Raw genomic sequence first — 21,591 nt, forward strand, 5'->3', positions numbered from 1 at the left:
ATTGTGTAAATAGTGTAAAAAGTAAAGGATTTATGGTAAATGATTTTCCATCAGGTGATTGTATGGGGAGACTACGGCCGCATGGACCATAAAAGCTTCATGGGAGTTGCACAAATCCTGTTGGAGGAACTGGATTTATCGAGCACAGTCATTGGTTGGTACAAGTTATTCCCACCATCGTCCTTGGTGGACCCAACCCTTGCCTCAATTACACGACGAACTTCTCAGTCATCACTTGATAGTACTGCTGGACCTGCTGGGGTGCGTTCCTAGTGTCTACAGGTGTACGCTGCTCAGTGAGCTAACAAACTCAAACACGGTACAATGGAGAGAGAGAGAGAAAGAGAGGCAAAAATATCAGCAGAAATGTAGAACAAAAACTATCAGAAATACAACTAGAAAGCATTGCTGAGATCTGACAATCACTCCCACTGTGGTGAATTTTGTCTGTTTTAGAGAGCACGATAATTTTAATTTTTGTTTCATATTAATTTTGTGAAAAATCTTACAGGTTTCTCTCTGTGTATGGTGAAGAAGCAGGACTGCTGACAGATGACAAGAGATCAAACATGTCAGAGAATCAAAGGGAGGCAGGGTGGTTTTTAATTGAATCAACAAAAACAAGGACATTTGTTAAAGCTTCAGAATGTATGGACTCAAAAATGAGGAAGTCAACCTCCACACCTGCGGGGGCACCTTCCGCTCTACAGTGTCCTCTAGTATCCCAAAAGAGAGACTTGACACTCTCCAGGCAAGGTGCTCCCATGACACTCTGTTTTCTATGTATTTATGCCGTGTTTCCACCACATGTTCCCAGCTCGCCTCGACTCGGTTTGGTTGTGTTTCCATTACAATATAGTACCTCCTCAACGTGGGCGGAGTCATCACTGCACGGCTGCATGAAACCGCCGTGACTTCGTTGTACGCGCGACACAAGCTAGTGACTTGTAAAGCAGTTGTTTTCAGTGTAACTCAATCATTACAATCAGTTCAGTAAAAAGATGTGTTCAGTACTTCCTCCATCTCCGTCTGACACAGTCACTGGACCGGTCGTGATCGCCGCTTTCAGCAGTGCTGTCGCTAAATACACCAGACTCTGTTAAATGATGAGATTTTAGTTTCCTTGCTAAATGTTGGAGATTAACCCACGTTTTCAGGATTGTTAAGTCTTTTTAACTGATCTACAGTTCGGCATTGTTTGGTTTGATTCTTGTGTCAGACGTCTAGCTCATGCCTCGTCCTGTAACAACACTCTGACCAATCAGTGGCCGGCAGTCTGATGATGTCACGCATAGTATTGCCTCAGCTACTAAAAAAGTACCAGTTACCAGGTACTATTGCTAATAGAAACGCAAAATAATCGTACTGTACCGAGGCGAGGCGTGTTGCACTAGTGGAAAAGGGGTTTTACTAAGGCTGCACTCTTTCAGAGTATTTGCTTTGTCCCTTATTTTATTTTCCCTTTGTTACTACTGGTATAAAATATATTTACAGTACATAAAATGATAATGCTGTCAGACTGGTGTGTGCATGGGAAGAAAAACTAAAAGTCCAAATGTCCGAGCCAGTCAGTTGTATTTGTAGATGTACTGTCTATTAGGCCTCTCATGAGATTGACCATATTGAGGTGGTCAGTGTAAACAATAAATACAAAAATTGCATTTGTTCACTTAAGCAAGAAAAAGAAGGGCAGTCTCATTTTTCCCCACGTCCTCCACCCCCAACACATTGAAGGTTTTAAGTTTAAATCATTTTGAAATCCAACCACAAGCACAAGAAGAGCTTGATTTTTTATTTATTTTTTTTGCATCAAAACCAACAAAACTCATCACTTGTTTGGTTAATTTCTTTCCCTCAGGAAGTAAGTGGGGCCAGCATGACTTTTGAGCTTTTTCATAGCTGCATGCACAATTTTGTGAAACAAAACAGATCGACAGAGAAAAAGATACTAGATATGTGTGTTAGGTCCACATAATGTAGGGTTGCTTGTATGTTGCATGCAGTTGTACAGTTTGCTCTTGAATATTGAAGAGATAAAACCAAGAAACTGAAGCCATTCCCATTATGCAGAGACATCTGAACTCATCTGCAGTCTTCTCCACGTCATTGTACACCACCAAGGGCTGAGATGTTGTATGAATAAGTATGTTCAAATCACATGAGAATATGAATTATGTTTTAACTTTATGATCTCAGATATACTTGCACAAGAACTGTTAAATGATATAAAATCCAACGCCGTTTTCACTAAGATGAGCGATAACTGCGAGAAGTCATGTAAGAAGGAGCGAGTCATCATTAGGGACCACACAGTGCAACAAAACCAGGATATGGCACATTTCTCCGTCATCATCAGATGTTGTTCATTTGTTTTGTTTGTTTTTCTTAAATGAGTTTTGTCAGTATTAACTGGAAAAATGGTGATTGTTTACAATGTTAAAACAAATTAGAAAAGATTAAAGCGTTCACTGCAACATTTTTGTTTGTGTAACAGGTGTGGCTAAAATGATGTGTAAGTAATTTTTTTATTATTTACAAATAAAATTAATATGTGGAACAAAACTTTTCTTAATCAAGTGGCCCTTGATTAAGTGTCCCTGTTTTATACTAAGGAAGGAAATGACTTTTGACAAAATGCACCACATCACAGGGTGTCAAACATCACTCCATGTCTTTGCAGCAGAAGCCTCCCTGGGATGATCGAGATATACCCAGAGTTCCTCCAGGCTCTGAATGGACTGTTCTGGTTGGCACACTTCAAATAAAAGATAAACAATTCAGATAAAATAAGGATGTCATCTCATTAGCTCAGTGGTGACCATTTTCTTTGTGATTACCTAGTCAGACATCTTCACAAATCTATTCCATAATCAATATTTATGGTTGATGCTTTGAGGTTCCCATCCCAGGTCTCCACTAATTGTCAAAACTGAGGCAAATTTATGAACACAAATCGCTCTTTAATGTTTATTGTTACAGAAGTTTATGTTTACGTGAGCCCCAGACACCAGAGCCACAATCAGACAGAGAACCCACATCAAACATACAATTTACTAAGTCTTAAATCCCATATTCCCACTTTCTTCAAATGATGCAAGCCTGCGAGCTATAGTTCACGCAGACAACTAGCTGCTACAGCGACCTTAAACCCCATCTCCACCTCCAGCTGCAGGCTCCTACTGGGGAACTAGAAAAAGAGACCATATCACTCCAGTGTTAGCTTCTCTACACTGGCTCGCCGTACAGTTTAGAATTCAAATTAAGTTGAGTTGTCTGTGTGAACTTCATAATCTGCAAAATATTAGCCTCATGAATGAAATCAAGTGATTTTGATGGGGGAGAAAAACCTTTAGGTCACAAAATATGAGCTGCAATCATTTTCTGGCAAGTGTAAATTAGCCTTTAACGGGTTGTATTGGCCCTTTAAGGTTATTTAAACAGGTAAAAGCGACAGTGTGAGGTATAACCTGCCAATTATTACTCTCATATGTCAATCCAAGTGTCGGAGCTGTAATCACTTTTTGGCAAGTACAAAAGAGCATTTATTGGTTTGTATTCGCCCCCTTCAAGGTTATTCCAACAAGTAAAAAGGACTGGATGGCTTACAATCTGCCAAATATTACCGTCATTAATAAAATCAAGGGATTTTAAGGCGTAAAAAACCTTTAGGTCACATGAACATAGCAGCAATCAATTTCTGGCAAGTGCAAAAGAGCATTTAATGAGTTGAATTCACCCTCAGTACAAAAAGACTGGGTGAGGTATGATCTGCAAATATTACCCTCATACATTTTGTGAACCTGCCACCACTATTCATGGTTAAAGATCAAAGTACAAAGACAGTTGAGTGAATATTCCCTTAAAAACTATTGAGGCAATTTTATCAGTTCTAATGTAAACCATACGCATCCATCCATCTACCATTTAATCCTCCACATGAGGGTGCTGTTTTAATTCTGAGTAATGACTGTCCTTTCAAACTCTATAGGCATCAGAGGGACTCAAATGTAGAAAACAATTTTTAAAAGTACTTGAAATTCATTCATATCTTTAAAGTTAATACATTGTCTTTACTCCATAATCTTCATCAGGGCACATGTGAAAAAAAAAATACTGCTAAGTTGAGGGTTTCCAACAAATGGTTGACCACCTGTGTAAGCAAATAGTAAAACAACAACAAAAAAATCCTAAAAATAATGATATATAATAAAACAATTGCTTAAATTAGCAGAACAAAGAATGATAATGTACCTGAACATTAATTAGCTAAGTCCTTCTAACCAGCACAGGCTCAGGGGCCAAGAGAAGTCATTAGGCACTTCTGGAAAGTAAAGTTCCTGATTATCTTTCTTAATTGAATATCACAGTGTGTCGGTAAAATACACAAGATTACAAAAGCATATGAAAAATGAAGAACTAGACCTGCGTGCAAGACAGGGCTCCAAACCATGCCCTTGTATGAGATGTGACCTTCTTATCTTTATTTTCAACGTTCTAAAGCAACGTTTCCGTATTTAAATTACGGAATGTCCAGTGTGAAACATTTCCTGTAAACTCTACACGTTACGTAACCATTCGGTTGCCAAATCGCCTTCTGCTCAGGGACCCCGTTCACGTTGTTGCCTGCCCCATTTTTGTTTTGCCGCAATCGGCCAATTAGAGAGCTTTCTAGTTATTGACAGCAAATGTGTCCAATCAGCGTGAGCTTCACAGCTGACTCACTGAAAGACTCTTCCGGCCACTCTCCCGGTCGAAGTCTGTCTGCCGCGCAGCGAGGAGGCGCGACCCGCGAGGACTTACCCTGTGTGAACCGCCGGGAAGCTCCTCGAGTTGAACACCTTCGTCCGATTAAACTCCTGGTCGTTTGAATGGAAGCGGACGGCTTCTTGCCTCGGCGAACGTCCGTGGAAACACCGGGCGTCGACAGCCGGATAGCAGGCGCTGCAGCCGCCGAGGCACAATTTCGATGGCTTGGCGGCAGGTTCATGGAAGCCACCGGGGGATTTGTAGGCACTCTTTCACCAAGAATGCCAGGGGAACCGGACTTTTCAGCGGTGTTGCACCGAGCAACGGTAGAGAGCCCTGCACCTGTCGAGGAGCCAGAAATAGACTATGAAGGACTGCCTCACGAAACAGCCACCAGCACTCACATGCTGGCAGGAGCCGTGGCTGGAATCATGGAACACTGCCTAATGTATCCCATCGATTGTGTCAAGGTATACACGCAGATAAATGCACCACGCCGCTTATTTCATAACGTTTGAAGCCCCGGTTTGTGAACGGTGAATGTTGCATCTGGTTTTATAAAGCCGGTGTCAACACAGGAGGCCTCAGTGTGGTTAGCCTGCAAGCAAACAGGGTAACCTTGCTAACAGAGGTCAGTCAACCAAGTAACGGTACCGAAATAGGAAGCTGTGAAACACAATAAATATCCGACACGTGAGTTTAGATTTAAGTTGTTGTGTTTGTTTCAGTTCAGCTTTCATGCTGACGGATGCATTTGGTCAAGAAGGCGCGTTTATAGTTTCTTCCTAGATGTGCTAGCGCGCTACTCTGGCTCTAGCTTACAAGCTAAAATAGTAGTATGTTAGCATGCATCCTTTTTCGGACACGTCCTTATCTGAAAGTATATCATTGTTACCGCCCTGAAGTGTAATGATGAAACAAAGCCTTCACCTCCATTCTGTGTTTAAATTCACTTGTAAAAGGCATTAGTCACCGTGACTTCATCATAGCCTTACTCCAACTTTATCAAAAAAACAACAAAATTAGAAAAGAAGTGTGACAAACTGCAATAAAATACTGATCTAAAACAGAACAATTAGAAATAGTACACTAAGCTGTCAAGTCAAGAATAACAAATGATGTCCTTTTATTACAGAGTACACTGCTGTGTTTTAATACAGTTGTCAGTGACGTGAATAACAGTTGATAGTGGAAACCTGTAAAAATACTGCTATAACAATGATGTAAAATTAGCTTTGTGCTGAAGAAATAGGTTTTGTCAGTTGTGCAAATTTACCAAAACTTCAGTATAAGTGTAGATATGTGCTTGGTTTGAAGCTTAATGATGTCTTTAACGGCAACACTGAGGTCTGTTTAACTGCAGGAACAGAAGAGATTATGTGGAACGTTCATTGAGAAGAGAAAGGAAAGAGTGGATGATTAACTCAAAGAGGGGCATCAGTCACTAGATCAAAAGGCAGCAGTCTAACTAAAGGAGATTGTGTGATTATAAAACTTCCCTGTACCTGGCAGGAGGCATAGTAGTGTTCTATTCTCAAAACAATTGATAAATTTAGTGGTCTTTTACTAAACAATACTTTATTGCAGCCCAGGAGTGGTGAGTTTTAACCCCGTGTCCTCTATAGCATGACAGTGGTGTCTTTAGGGTCAATTTCTCTGCTCATGACTTTCTCACTCCGTTATTGCACATGTTAAAGTGATTCTAACAAAGAGCACATGAGAAGTGGTCAAATGACGCACATTTAAAGACTATGACGTGTACGATGTGCTAATCCATCCGTACTGCAAACGTTTTTTGTTATCTGAAATAGCCTGTCTGTTTCAGATAACATTTACAAGGCCTGAGCAGAAGTAGGACCAAACTTACCACTCACTTAAAAGTTAGGTCTCTACCCAGGCCTTTGCAGTTGTGTTTTCCCAGAGCAATGTTCCGTCTTCCCTTTGATTTAGCTCTTTTAGTGCATATGATTCTTTTTGGTCGAAACAGCTTTAAACATGCCTCCCCTTATTGTTTGCAAGAGCAGTTTCCATGGCATAGTTTTGCGTCACACACCATGCATTTTGTCCTGCTGAGATTTCATGTCAGGACATATCAGGTCAAAATTATAGCCAGCTCTAATTCTCAGTCACTGAGTTTGACATATGAGCCTCGTAATGTCTTGACCACCAACAGTGTTCATATCCTGTTTAAGTAAGTTTGAGTTACACGAGTGGCTATCAGTAGAAGGTCTGCTCAGTGACGTGGATATGTTAGTCATAGGCCCTAAGAGTACATTTTGGACAAACTTTTTCAGTATCCTACCACATTTTATCAAATCAGGAGCCAGAACCCCACAAAGAGGCAGTCCTATCTGCTTGTGAATTTACATTGTTAGACTGTAAATAAAAGCACCCTGTCAAAGGGAGAAGGGTGGGGAATGCTTAAGGCTGCAATGGACAGGAAGTAACCTGAATTTACTTGTCAATTATTTTCTGGTCTATTAGATTCTGTCAGACTATCTATCCCACCAGATAAAACAAATTTGAAGAATTTTAGGCTTAGTTGAATTTTTGAAAAGTTGCTCCTTGGGTATATAAAGTTGGAACTTGAGTTTAAAAGTCATGGAAATGATCACCTACTTGCAACTTACTGTGGCAACAACAGGAAACAACCTAAACCACTAAACCTATTTTTGCCCTTTTCCATCCCAAATTGTGTGTGTCTGCATTTTAGTTTATGGTGTTGTGTTTGTGGGAGATTTTGATGCCTTGAAAAAAATACAGGCAAACCTTAAGTTCATACTCTTATACTTCAAACTTACATTGTAATAAGCAGCTATTATCATAAATTAAGTGATTGGAGTGATTACCTGGCCGTGCTTTCACTCGAAACCTGTGCACACATTGGCAGAAGTGTACCTCTCCATACACCGAACATCAGTGTGCCATCCACATATTTTCACCCACTGGACTGATTGTGAACAGGCTGCGCTCCCGTTTGACACCAGATCACATGTTAAAACTACTTTTCCCCTTAATCTGTAACAATGATCGATCCAGTATCGGGCTTACAATTCCCAATCCTATGAAGAGCCCATTATCTTTGGAGCAGATTTCCCACAGCTAATAATTATGTTCGTAATTTAGTAACCTGTCAATTATTTTCTTAATGAATCAATATGTTGTCCATAAAATGTTAGGACATTGTGATGATGTCAATTTGAGTTTTCCAAACGTCAAAACAGCATGTTTTGTTTTGTGAGCAAACCAAATACTATCAATTTACTGTCCTAGAGGTGCAATTAAACCATAATGACGTAATAACAAACAGTAGTGATGGAAGGTCTTATTTTTATGATATGAGACCTTATGTATTCAGGAAGTTCTTCATGGAGGAGCACAGAAACTATTGGCTGCATCTCTTTCAGAGCAGCCAAATCCCCACTAGATGACGAAGCACATTCCATGAGTTACCAGAAGCAGACAACAAGAACATCCATCCGTATCCCTCCAGGAAGTGGCATTCATTCCTCTTTTGTGCATATTTACCCACAAGGGGAGGGTTTAAACTCGGGTCAATTCACTTGTTGCGTATGAGCTAAAAGTTACAGGATTACACAATGGCTGCCTGGAGCTTCTAGACTGTGGTCATTGCTCTGGCATCCTGTTATGTCAATAATATAGACACACTGATTGTATTTTCTTATCTATGAGCAATGTAAGTGAAAGACTGAGGGTTTTGAAGGGCACACTGTCTCTCCTTGAGTGGTTTGTGGTTAAATGCAGTGGTATACAAAGTCGTATATACTTCAAATGAGTGGTTTGGTTTGTGGTCAACAGGCTGTCAAATCCTAATTCAGAGATAAAAACATCCCGCTTGAAACTAGCACACCCGACAGTGATCCTGCTTTCTGTCTGTGTTTACAATCAGCCTCACCATTGTTCTATCGTCATTAGTTGTTTGTCACATCACATTGTTGCATTTATGTGACAAGATCATACATCATCCCATCCCTAATCTCAGATATCCCTTCTCCAATCTCAAATATGCACACACACGTCAGGGTTTGAAAATAATGGCACAGAGTACAGGTCAGGACATTGTTGAGATTATAACATGCACCACATCAAATGACACTATGCAGACTTAACTTGTTCTGCATAGTGTGACGACCAACTGTGTAAAATGACAATGATTCATTTCCCTCTATCTGATTCACCACAGACCCGTATGCAGAGTTTGCATCCTGAACCAGGAGCACGCTACAGGAATGTGATGGATGCCCTGCGACAGATCGTACGGACTGAAGGTGTGTGGCGGCCAATCAGAGGCGTGAACGTGCTGGCGGTTGGTGCTGGGCCCGCCCACGCGCTCTACTTTGCCTGCTACGAGAAGATCAGATTTTCACTCAGCGATGCAATTCACCCCGGGGCTAACAGCCACTTTGCTAATGGTAAGACGCTTCCAACAGATGGTCAATAATTCTGTAATAATTAGAATAATGTGAATCAAGTTGTCTCAAAAAGAACTAGACTTCTGCACCTCCTGTTCTACTGCACAGCAGCATGAACACATTCCTTCAGTGGAAGAGTTAAATAATTAGCATTAGCTATAACCGCCTACACTGCAAAGAAACCTAAATAAATAAATGTCAATATACCTGTGCTCGTCTTGTGGGAGGGGCTCAGGAAAGAGAGGCTTTATCCCAAAAGCTACAGTCTCGTGTGATGTACAAATGACTATTAAAAAAGTCTTCATAGCAGCAAAAGAACCCCAATGATTTAACATCCTCATTTCTATTTTCTGCAGGAGTGGCAGGCTGCATGGCCACAGTGCTGCATGACGCCATGATGAACCCAGCTGAAGGTAATACCTTGTCTTTGCTTAAAGCTGTACTGTGTAACATTTCAATAAAAACAAATGTCTGTTTCATCAAACCATTGTGAAATGAGTTTACACAATGTCAGCTGCACACAACCTCCTTTAAAGACAGCTCTGTTTATGTCTAACACAAGGTGCATGCCTGCCATCAGGCCACTGGGTGGAGCTGCAGGCTCAGTTATAGTATTTATATAGAAATTTGTGAGTGGCTGAACAAATGCACTCTTAAGGGCTACGGTTGATTTGAGTTACAGGGAGAACACAGTGAAGGGCAAGAGTTTTTGGCACACATTCTATCTTAGTCAAATGATTCCAGTCAGTGTCTTTCTTTTTGGGTCAGCCCCATTTTTTAGTCATAGTCTCAGTCTACACTGGTGTGAATTTGAGGTGTCATCATGTGTGGTTGTGACCGTCTATTGCATCTGGCTTGTTACCATTTCACTCTTACTGTTGCCATCCTCCTTGTTCGCTGTTCTTCTATAATTGTGTAGACAGATTTTATTTCCCCGCTCTTTCTCTCTTTTTTCCTTACAGTTGTGAAGCAGCGAATGCAGATGTACAACTCACCTTATCGCAGTGTGTTAGAATGTATGGGCTCGTTACTGAGGCGTGAGGGCCCTGCTGCCTTCTACCGCAGCTACACCACCCAGCTGACCATGAATGTGCCCTTCCAGGCGCTCCACTTCATGACCTATGAGTACCTCCAGGAGCTCCTCAACCCCCACAGACAGTACAACCCTTCCTCCCATGTCGTGTCAGGCGCACTGGCTGGAGCTGTGGCTGCTGCAGTCACAACTCCCCTCGATGTCTGCAAGACCCTGCTCAACACGCAGGAGGTTCAGGCCGTTCACGTGGTCCAGGCAGAGGCGGCTACTGCAGCCGGAGCAGCCGGCGCCACAGCAGCCCCCATCAGCCGACACATTGCTGGCCTGGGCGAGGCTTTTCGGACGGTGTACAGGATGGGTGGCACGCCAGCTTTCTTTAAGGGTGTCCAAGCGCGTGTCATCTACCAGATGCCCTCAACTGCCATCAGCTGGTCCGTGTACGAGTTCTTCAAATACGTCATCACCAAGAGGCAGCACGAGAGACGTCTGCGTGGAGACCGTGATGGAGACAAATAATCACCTGGCAGTTAACCCACCATGTTGATCATTGGCATCAGTATCTCATATAATTTGATAAATTTATTTAGAAAAACCAACATAATATTAGATTATTTGAGCAAAAGTCTGCTTTGTCTTGGTAACTAAGATCAAATGAACACAGTTTCTAGTTCGTAGCATGCAAACAACTCATCTTAAATTATATGTGGTCCTTGAGCAGATTTCCGTGGCTCACAGGAAATCCTGCTGCCATGAACCTTTAAAATCGAAGTCTACTCCCCATGTTTGCTTTCTCGGCTCGAATAATTAACGTAGGGTAACCTTGAAAGTAAAATTTGTCATGGTCTAATTTCCTCTTTATCACCTACAGTGCAATTACGTATTTAGACATTTTTGTTTTGATGCTATCCTGATCCACAGCATGTGGAAAAACTCTGAGGTCAAAGTTTAAACTTAAACGTGATGCTGTTATTTATAAACAAGTTCCAGTTCACAGTAACACATTTTCAGCAAAGACTCTCAACAAAAATGTATCTGTGAGCTGGTCATCACCACTACTCCTTTATTTAACTAACCACGTGTTGAAAAGTATTAAACAGTTTCACCTTCTGACCATAGGGGGTGCACTCGTTAAAGCCACTGTCGGCAATGGCAATGAGATATGTCGGCTACCATTTGGCAAACAAAATTTTCATTGCTGCTATTAGTGTTGCCCTCCCTCTTACTGTCTCTTTGTGGGTATCTGGCTCCTGATTGGTTAATATGTCACTAAGCAAACATGCTAGATCAGTGATATTAGTATGAATTTAGAACTCTTTATCTGGAGGATTTCACTGACAACTTCAACAATGGAAACACAGACAGATGGATTTTACAGAATCTGCCTTATTGGATTAGTTTGCATTAACTATATAAACCTAGACCAAGGATCATAACAACATTCCATGTCTGTGTTGGCCCTTGTTCAGATTTTTGTTTCCCTTATTTGTTTTTAATGTAATAATAACTTTATTAAAACAGCACCTTTTGGAGCAGTCTGCATCTTCGTCACAATGAGACAAAAAAATCAAGAAAAACGAAGAAAGCATAAAACTACATAATGTAAAATCTAAAATGTCAAATAATATATTATTATTAATAATAAATAGAGCGGTTAGGGTCCTCACACTGTGTGTGCTCTAACCTTAATGAGGTCTTTAAAATCCATGCATGTCTTCATGGCTTCACGTCTCTGGTTGTAGCAGTGAATCACGTTTACATGACTGCTTAGTGATGCTCATAGATTTAAATTCAGATCAGTTTGTTTTCTGAAAACATAAATAGAAAAAAAAAAAATCCAAGTTCTTGGTTTAACAAAATAGTATAATTTCAACAAACCTGAAGTATTCATATTGTTGATAAAGTGAGAAACCTTTCCTGGCATTTCTGTGTCTGGTTCTCATCACAGATGGAAGGAAAACATTCATTCTCATTCACTTTTAAGTTTTATTGCATCCTAGCACTTATCATTTTAAGGACATAATCTACTTCTGATAGCTGCCATACGTCTGACGCACAACTCCTCCAAGGAGATTCTCAGATCTACAGAGAATATGTTTAAAAGCCATAAAACCAGAAACACACATATATATTATATGTATGTAAATATAGATTAATCCAAAAAAACTAACCAGCTAAGTTTCTTTTCCAAGACCATGCTGTAAAAAAATGCTGGTATTTGTAGAATGCGCACAACATCATTACGTGGAAGGAAGCAAAAAAAGAAAACCTGGATTATTGTAAATGCACATAGACCGTGTGCATGTGTTTGGTTGAGGGGGGCCGGGGGGGGGGGGGTGTTGGAATATTTTAGAAGGACCTTCTGGTGTGTTCCTCTTGTTAGGCCAAGTTTCTACAGAAGGGAAACTAAAGAGCGAGAGCAACAGGGAAGAGGAAGTGACGACACTAATGTGAAACACTGTAAAAGTGACACCTGTATTTTGTGAATTGTAAATAAACTCGCTAAGGCAGCTCCTCACAGAAGCAGGGTCTTCTCTTGGTGCTGGCTCTCCAAGTGCTGAGAGAAAAGTTACATCTGTCTGCCCGTCTATTTCTTCTGTTTCGTCCTCCTTTTTCCTCTGCATGATGTAACACTAGATAGCCCATGATATATCGTCATGTTTTCAGTCAAACGGATGAGAATGTTTCTGTTTAACAGTTTTTCTTGCTGTTTGAACACTGGAGTCTTTAATTTCCCACTTCTGTGAAGGAAGATCCAGTTCCTAGCCGTTCAAACACCTCATGCCCCAAGTTCATATTTCAAGACGTCTGCTCTTGAGCATCAAGTTGTAGTTTTCACATTTATTTTTTAAACATCTTCATGTCTTACTTTGTGACTGGTGTCCATGAACATGTTGCTATGGTGTTACTATGTATGAAGAACCACGTAATGTGTAAATCAAATGACCTAGATTAGCCGTATTATTCACTGTATATCCTGACGAGTGACGCTCTGTGGAAAGTATGAGAGTTATACAAAACAAACTTTATAGATGCAGCAAAGATAATGCTCACAGTTTTCCTTATTTTGTCAGAACCAAATCTTTTACAGAGGAAACTGAGTGAATTAGTAACGTTTAATAAACAAAAAACAACCCTTTCCATAATTAATTATTAATTGCTGTGCATTTTATTCAGACAAATATCCTGCACTGTTTGCTGCTTTTCTGTCTCACATGTGAAAGGAAACTGCATATTTTGACTGTTAGTTGGACAAAAACAAACCGGGTTTTTCACTTTGCAGTGGGAGTTGGTTTTGTTTTTTAAGTGTGGTTGTAAAAGCTCCGGGCATTTGTTCAGCACCGTCTGCTTTGTGTGCAGAACCCTGCAGGCTTTCTCTCAGTGAAAGGAGGGACAGCTTTTTATGACGGGCTCTTATAAAGTATACAGTACATGTGCATCATATACTGTAGATTATTGGTTTAATGTTATAACTGATGAGAGTCAATATTATAATTTTAATCAGCAGACGTGAGAAAATCAGTAAATGACCAACAGCAGCAGTGTTGTGATTTTGCTTATTATTTTATTTGTTTTAATGTAAAGTAATATGAGAAATAATTCATCTGTGATTTATAAAACTGATGAGCATTTAGTTTTGTTCCGAAAACACAAGAAAATGTCTTTATTGTCAATATAATCATGCAATATATATAATTATACATAATTACAGGAGTTTAAAGATGAATACCTACAAATGTAAAAATGTATTATATATAATAACAGTAGAACCATAAGTATATGCAGAGAATATTTACAGACAGTTCAAAATGATGCAAGCAAGGTGTGTGTGTGTTCTTGTATGTGCATTTTTGTGAGGACATTTAGTTCTCACAGTTTTAACGGGCTTTTTGGGGGTTGAAACTTTTATAGTCGGGAGTTAAGGTTCGATTTAGGTTAAGTGTTAGGGTGAGGCATTAAGTTGTGATGGTGAAGATTACGGTGAACCACTAGGTACGAATGCCGCATGAGAATGGGTGTGGGAATTTTCTCTCAATAACTTACAATGATGATCCAATTTGCCAATCACAGGGAAAGGCTTCAACTAAATAACCATTAAAATTCAGTACAGACAGTACATGTTGTAAGTAGTGTCTTTAAGTTTTAATTCTTGCATTAGAGTATAATTACAGTCCACAGAATTATTTATCAAATATTCTAAACTTCAATGCATGTGATCCAGTGAAATTAAAGCACGGTTAGCAGCTAAGAATAGTCACATTAACTGTCATCGTCCATGAGACAAAAGTGATAGTTTATCAGTCAGAGTTGATTCTCTGGTTGAAAGCTGATGGGTGTGTCTCCACAGACAGTCTGACTGATCACCACCTCCACCTTCCCTCTGAGGCGGATCCTGTTTCACTTGAGGCCCTGTGTTTGTTGTCATTCCCCGCGGCCTACAAGCTAAAATGTTGTCTCTCGCGTCGCCTCTCTTACTTTGTTCAAACCTTTTTTTTTTCTTCTCTTCTTCTCCACTGTTCTGAAAAGTAACTGATCCCTTGAGTCAGACAGGAAGGTCTTGGCAGGTGAGGTCAGGCCCCCCGTCTGGAGGGCGCATGGCAACAGGTCTGGTCAGAGCCACGGTCAACATCAGGCGTGTGTGAGTGGGGGGGGGGGGGGGGAGACATGTGAAGACAAATGAGGCAACACACACACACAAAGACAAAATCACATTCCGCTAATCCTTCAACCCAGGAAATATACATGGTCCAGCCCAAAATGTCTGACATACATTTCATTTAGTATCTTCTGACCTGGGGTTGCTATAATTAGTCAGGTCTGTAATGAATGAGGACAGCCCATAAACAACATAAACAGAAAGACTAGGCTTTTAAGGCCTATTCCAAGATGACAATGCTGACTTTGTGAAAGAATAGTTCAGGGAGCACGAGACATCATTTTCAGAGTCCAGACCATAACCACACCTTAAAGGAATACTTCATCGATTTGCATTTAGCTTTGTATTACTAGATTAGGGGTCTTATTTTTGAAAAATTGTGCTTCCCAACCCCAGTTTCCACTGAGCGTTGAGTGTTCTTGTATGTGTGCTACCTCTTTATGACATTTTCTGTCATAAACACTCACCTTGTCAGGACCATTAGTCCTCACGGAGACCAAAACCTGGTTCCAATGAGGCAGAACCTCATTTCTGAGGGACTGGTTAAGTTAGGCTTTAACTGGTAAAGGTTAAGGTTAGGGATACTGCTTTGTTTAGGCTGTCGAAATGAATGGAAGACTATGTGAGTCTTAAAAGGGATAGAAATACAAGAATGTGTGTGTGTGTGTTACACTGGACAATGTCAGAAGAAGAGATATGGACTAACACCCTCCCCCTGCTGTCTGCTTTGATAAATGGCTTCTGGTTGGTGTTTAAATGTGGGATGAGTGTCTAATCTCACCATCGGTGACGCTCGGCCTGCAAGTCACACAAATATCAACTGCGCTTCATATCACTGTAAAGATGATCAAAAACAACATTAATCCTAATTCAGTTTGGCAGCACGTGCCACCTGCTGCGGTGAAACGTTGTGATTTACTCCAGAGGAAAACACCCTGAAAACCGCCAGGGCCACGATGATGAATGAGCTTCCACGTACTAACCCCATCTCCAGAACCTGGGTTATGTATTAGCTCGTTCTTAATGAATCATTTTGCGGGGCATTGACCTGGTCGCATTGTATTCTCCTCTGACTTTTCATATCAGTTTAAAGTTCTGGCACATTTTCAGATAAAATGCACCTTTTTTTTTTTTTTTACACTGAGAAAAACCCAAGATCTTGAATTGTTGCGTTGACTTTTCTCACCTGGGTTTCAGTTGCTGATGGAAGCAAAAAAAATAAAAAATCCAGATTTTCCCAGCTGCTGCAAGACTCAAATTAATGAGTCTAATGATTTTGAGCGAGAAGCACACCACAATTTATGTGTGTTATTGTAAACTCTGACAGCTTCAGCTAAATCTCTGTGGGTAGCATTGGATAAACACTGTATTCTCATGTATCTTCCCAGAAACATAATGTTTTTGACCCAGAAAGCTGCACCAGTGAATGGATAAATGTGGATCGCAGGATAAATATTTAGATATCTGAGGCTGATGGACGAGCCCCGATCTGTCTGTTGGCTGCTCTTCCTCTCGTCTCCCACCCCGGGACACGGGAAACCAGTTAAAAAGAAATTTACAAACATCCACGTCCATTGTGAAATCCATTGCGCTGACGTCAGGGAGCATTACATGTGAGCTGCCGGGGAAGACACTGTGCAGCCTCTGGAGAGCACTTTACTCCTAAGCTTGTAGGTGTCACATTTTCAATTGGTGGATTTCTCATTTAAACTCCCACAGACTGTGATCTACAGGAGTCCACATCCACAGAGGCTTTACTGTGATATTCAGCACTTTTTTTTGTTAACTTTTACACTTAAAATGATCTCTTACAACTGATTTTGAGGCCGATTCTTATTAGTTGGACGGCATGGACCAATTAGGCTGAACTACTTATCACACAGAGAAGAGCTTTGATCATCCGTCAGTAACAGTTTGGATGAAAAATGAGTCACCGGGATCACAGCGGTTTATTATCTGAACGAAGGCAGTTCTGCACACTCAGACTAAAGGCCCATTTATACTTGACACAAAAGACGGAGCCCTTTGTCCGCGCTCATTGTGCACGTCGCAGGAGAGCTAACAATGATGGACGACACATTGCACTACCAGTGGAGATTGCTGGGACCGTACAGTCAGGACTGTATTCAAGGGGCTAAAGTCACGGCAGACATATTGAAAATGCCGCTCTTCATCGGTCTCTTATATTCAGTCAGTGGTCTCACCACAAGCACAATAAAATAACCTCTTCAGTGATCACCAAGTCAGCCCCCGAGATTTGTAGGGTAGTGCCAGAGGTAGCATTTGGGACGGATGGATGTAAAACAGAGGAAAACTGAGTATAAATAGGCCTTTAAAGGGCACTTCAGGCTTTTTGAAGTGTGTTTGTATGAAGTACTGTCACATAAGCACAGTCTTCCATGCAGCTGACTGCTCCCTGCATATAGAGCACGCACAAGAGAGGCCGGAACACACTCAGTGAAAACATGGCTGCAAGTGCAGGGACGCCATGGAAAACTGATTTGACATAAGTCTCACCTGAGGATGTGTTTGCTGGTGTTTCTCACTGTTACGAAGCCTTTTATCACTGGAGAGGGAAGTTTCACACAGGAGCTGTTGAGCCACTGCTGCTTCATTCATATTCACAAACTCACAAATGTGTTATTTTTGTTTAGGATTTACCTTGGTGATACAAACTCGCCAAATGCGACAGCAGTGGACCAGCAGCTCAGTTCCCTTAGAATATAAGATAGAAATGCTGATTCTCTCTTTGGACTTTGGTGAGGGAGAGTGAGCAGGTTTACAAAGTGGCCCAAACTTTCAGTTTCCAGTCTGAAAAAGGTGAGATTAAGTGACAGACTGTATCGTAACATATCATAGACTTAATCTGGTGTCCGTTAAATCAGTTAAGTCTTTTAAGTGGCTAAAATCAGTTTTATCCTTGTGTCACTGTTGACACACAGTAAAGTCAGCGCTCACTCTCTGTGTTAATACCTTACACAAGCACTCCTTAAAAAACCTGAACTATCACTTTAAGGTGGGGTTAATATGGCAGCAGCAGCGGCTTGTTTTTGGCCCAGCAGGGAAAACAAGCCCCAACCAGCAGGAATAAAAAAGCTCCAGCTTCAGCCGAGAAGCATAAGTCGTGATACTTGTCGGAGCTACACTGCATTAGTCGCAGTTGGAGTGAACATACTGCAGCATAAATGTATTCAAGCCTCATTACTCAGCTATAGGTTAGTGGATACAGCTTGTCTGGACCTGCTGGTGTGCGTGGATGCGTGAGGAGGCGGGGCTTCGCTCTCTAGACGACCAATCGTACAAAGCCGTGTGAGTGGAGGCGGCAGAGGCTGAGCCAAGAAAGTGTCACTAACCTGTGATGAAGCAGCGCTGAGAATCCCACAGACAGGATTTGACATGATGTTATTTTTTTTTATTAGAGCACTTGAATGTTTTCCTGTGTGTAGTTATGTTAAGTGATTAGCGATCATGTTGTTAAGCCTGTAAACTTTTCTTGAAGTATGTCCTTTGAATGAGAAAATGGTCGGACAAACGTGACAAATTGATACCGTAAAAGTGTATTCAGGTTTTTAAAAGGTTTTTAAACAAAAAAAAATAATTAAAATTAATCAGCTTTGCCTGGAAAAACAAACAAAATAAAGATGAATATCTCTCTGGAATGATGTAGAATAAGCTCTAAACTCACTCAAATCAAAGCGCAACCTGTGAAAATCATCTCTGCAAAGTTTGACTTTGATCAACTGAAGCGGAACAAAATTAGAGAGATTTTAGTACAACAATTCCCGACGAGGACTCATTTGGCACATTTTGGAAACATCTGTGCCACTTGTATTTAAACCATGTATTAAACTACTTTCTTCACTTTTATAAAACTATTAATGTTCAATAAAACAATTTATGGCATTGTTTCAAAGCTCCTGCAGAACTTTAATATGTTTTCCATTCAAAAAACAAACACCAGATGGGTCCATTGAGACTTGTCTCTATTCTCAGGCCTGTATCTCAGCGAGGGAATGGTCTACATGAGTGAACGACCACTCATTGGCTTCCTTACAGCCAATAGAAGGACGCTGTCGTCTCAGAATTTTGATTGACAACAGCAACAGAGCGCGCAGATGTGACGCGCCTGGCTGCTGCGTTAGAATGGAGTAATGCTCAATTAAAATGCAATACATTTTTGACGCAGTGGTATTTACGTAGTTGGACACATAGTTATTCATTTAGGTGTTATTTGAGCTGTGTTTGTCACATTTAAAATAGTTTTTACAGCTTTGTAGCCCAGATTTCGCTGAAAATTCTGATTCACTTTTTTTTCGCGATCCTTAACGAAAATAGGCTTCACTGGCTCCGTCAGAGTGTCCCAATTGGGGTACCTTCTGGTTTAAGGGGATGTTTTTTTATATATCATTATAATATGATTATATATGTTATTCTAAATATGATTACATATGTTATTACAAATGCAATAATAATTTATTTTATATGGTATAATATATGTTATTATATATTAATAGCTAATAAATTAGTACTAATAGATGAGTAGCTTGATGGTAGTGGTGCCGGCAGTGTGTGAATAAGTATGAAAGATGAATGACAGAAAAATGTGCTGCATGAATTTGCGAGTGAATGGATGAATGGGTGTGAATGGGTGAATGTCAAAACTGTGATGTAAAGCAGCTTTGAGTGGTCATTGAGACGAGAAAAGTTATTATGTCATATAAAATATATCTATATGTCATAAGCACCACTTGCTGCCTTGTGTCGTGGTGTAGCCTGTTCTTTACTGTAATTACTGTTCCTCACAGTTCTTCACTGTACGTCACTGAGCTTTGCTTTGCTTTGTGATTCCCTTTGACCTCTCAGGCAGAATAATATCATCCGCCTCAGTGTCACACTCTGATTACGGTTTGCCTTTAGGCTTTGGATTCAGAGTGGTATTTAATAACAATGTTTTATTATATTGTACTATGAGTCTCGTGTATTCCACACAGATTAGCAGCATGACTGACTCAACCTGCAGGGTGTGTGACATGAGCAGAACACACCAGAGCCCTGCTGCTCCTGATCCAACAAACGTGACTCATTATCAGGCTTGTGCAGTGGTGACGCTGGAGCAGGGAAACGTCTAAAACATGCAGGACAGTGGTATCCTGAGGACCACGATTTAGAAACCATCACAATTTAGACTGAAACGGCACTTTAAAAGAACCTTTGTCGCCCCCTGTGGACATGTGAGTCTTTACCAAAACACTGCTGTCCTGATTTGACCCAGTTTTTCTCCCTGTCCATTCACAGTCAGGGAGAGAGAGAGATACAGAGATACAGAGAGAGACTGTGAACCTGATTCAAATATGACTGTAAAGTTCTACTGAGGTCTAGGTTTATTTTGCAGCAGCGTTCACTCCTGAAACCTTTCATGGCCACAGCTACAGTGCCGCTGTTATTGCTGTTGTTGTCTAAGTGACTAACTAAGCGTACAAGCAGTAATAATATTAATGAATGAGTTGCCATTTTGCTGTACAAAAGTACGTCTGAGTCTGAATCTTTTTGTGAAATCTAAAAAAAAGTATACCTCACCAGTTTGCAGTAGTATAATTTACAGATTGAGTGTCAAGTTATTTATTTGACATTATGTCCATTGGTCTTTGTGTTTGTCACGTGTCTTCATAAACCCTTTCACCCCCTGTGGAAAAATAGGTTGATTAAAATTGAACTGAATTGAAAAACACAAATAACACTTTTCCTTCATGGTCCCATCAGAATAGAACAAGGTTAACTCGTAAAATTGATATGATCATTATTAAAACCTTTAGAAACAATGTCATTGATTGATACTATTATTTCATTTTTTTCACCATTCAGTCACCATGAGAGTGTTATCTGTCAGTTATCTGTGAGTTTTTTTGTTTGTTAACCTTGTTTTTGTTGTTGAGTGATCTTCCATTCACATTGTCATGTTTGACGTTTTCCACTGTGTTATATGGTGGACTTGAACTTTGTTTTATGATTATGGGCCATTATTTACCCTGGTGGGTTAATAGTTAAAAGTTTGATGATGATGAGCATGATGAATGTATTATAAAAGTACTGGTATTTTCCTACTATTTAAAGTAGCTTTGAAGTATGCCTCCATTATATCGTTGTATTCTGGGTCATGATTTATTATTATCATCATCATTATTATTATTATTATTATTGTTGATATTATTATTATTATTATTATTGTTATTATTATTATTATTATCATTATTATTATTATTATTATTGTTGTTGTTGTTGTTATTATTATGGTGAAGTTTGGCAGGCTGACGCCCCTGTGTCTCCTCCAGCATTTGCGTCCGTCAGCTTGCGTCCTGGGGCCAGACAACACCTCAGGGCGCCCAGAGCTTATCAGCTCTCCATGTTTACCTCTCAATTAGTCCCCATTAGCCCTGATGGCGGGGGAGGGAGTGAGGGAGGGAGGGGGTGAGCAGCAGCAGCAGCAGAAGCAGAAGCAGCAGAAGCAACAGCAGGATCGTCCTGAATAACTCTGTGTTTTTGTTTGTTTGTTTCGGTCCAAACAAACAGGAGAGATTAGCTGGTTAACAGATCCAGAGTGGCAGATCTCAATCTGCATGCGCGCACAGACCGACTGTCTGGCACACACACACACACACACACACACACAAACACATTGTGTTACTGTGTGTGAGAGAGACCCACCTGATCCAAGCAAAAGATAACAA

At 40.5% G+C, this 21,591-nt stretch overlaps 2 protein-coding genes across 4 annotated transcripts in view; both read left to right on the forward strand.

Moving 5' to 3' along the window:
• LOC131466812 (regulating synaptic membrane exocytosis protein 1-like) overlaps positions 1–2,556 on the forward strand; it is a 29,398-nt gene extending 26,842 nt beyond the window's left edge. For all 3 annotated transcript variants that reach the window (XM_058640293.1, XM_058640291.1, XM_058640292.1), the window contains one exon: positions 55–2,556. In XM_058640293.1, coding sequence (XP_058496276.1) covers positions 55–273 — 219 coding nt within the window. In that variant the 3' untranslated portion in view covers positions 274–2,556. The remainder of the gene's footprint in view (positions 1–54) is intronic.
• A 2,161-nt stretch (positions 2,557–4,717) lies between these two features.
• On the forward strand, positions 4,718–12,781 carry LOC131467413 (mitoferrin-2-like). The gene is made up of 4 exons (XM_058641311.1): positions 4,718–5,216; positions 8,951–9,179; positions 9,536–9,592; positions 10,142–12,781. The coding sequence occupies exons 1-4, from the start codon at positions 4,869–4,871 to the stop codon at positions 10,726–10,728; spliced, it is 1,221 nt and encodes a 406-aa protein (XP_058497294.1). The 5' UTR covers positions 4,718–4,868; the 3' UTR covers positions 10,729–12,781.
• The last annotated feature ends 8,810 nt before the right edge of the window (positions 12,782–21,591 follow it).

The sequence above is a fragment of the Solea solea genome, chromosome 10 (assembly GCF_958295425.1).
Source record: "Solea solea chromosome 10, fSolSol10.1, whole genome shotgun sequence".
In the NCBI taxonomy this organism is placed as follows: Eukaryota; Metazoa; Chordata; class Actinopteri; order Pleuronectiformes; family Soleidae; genus Solea; species Solea solea.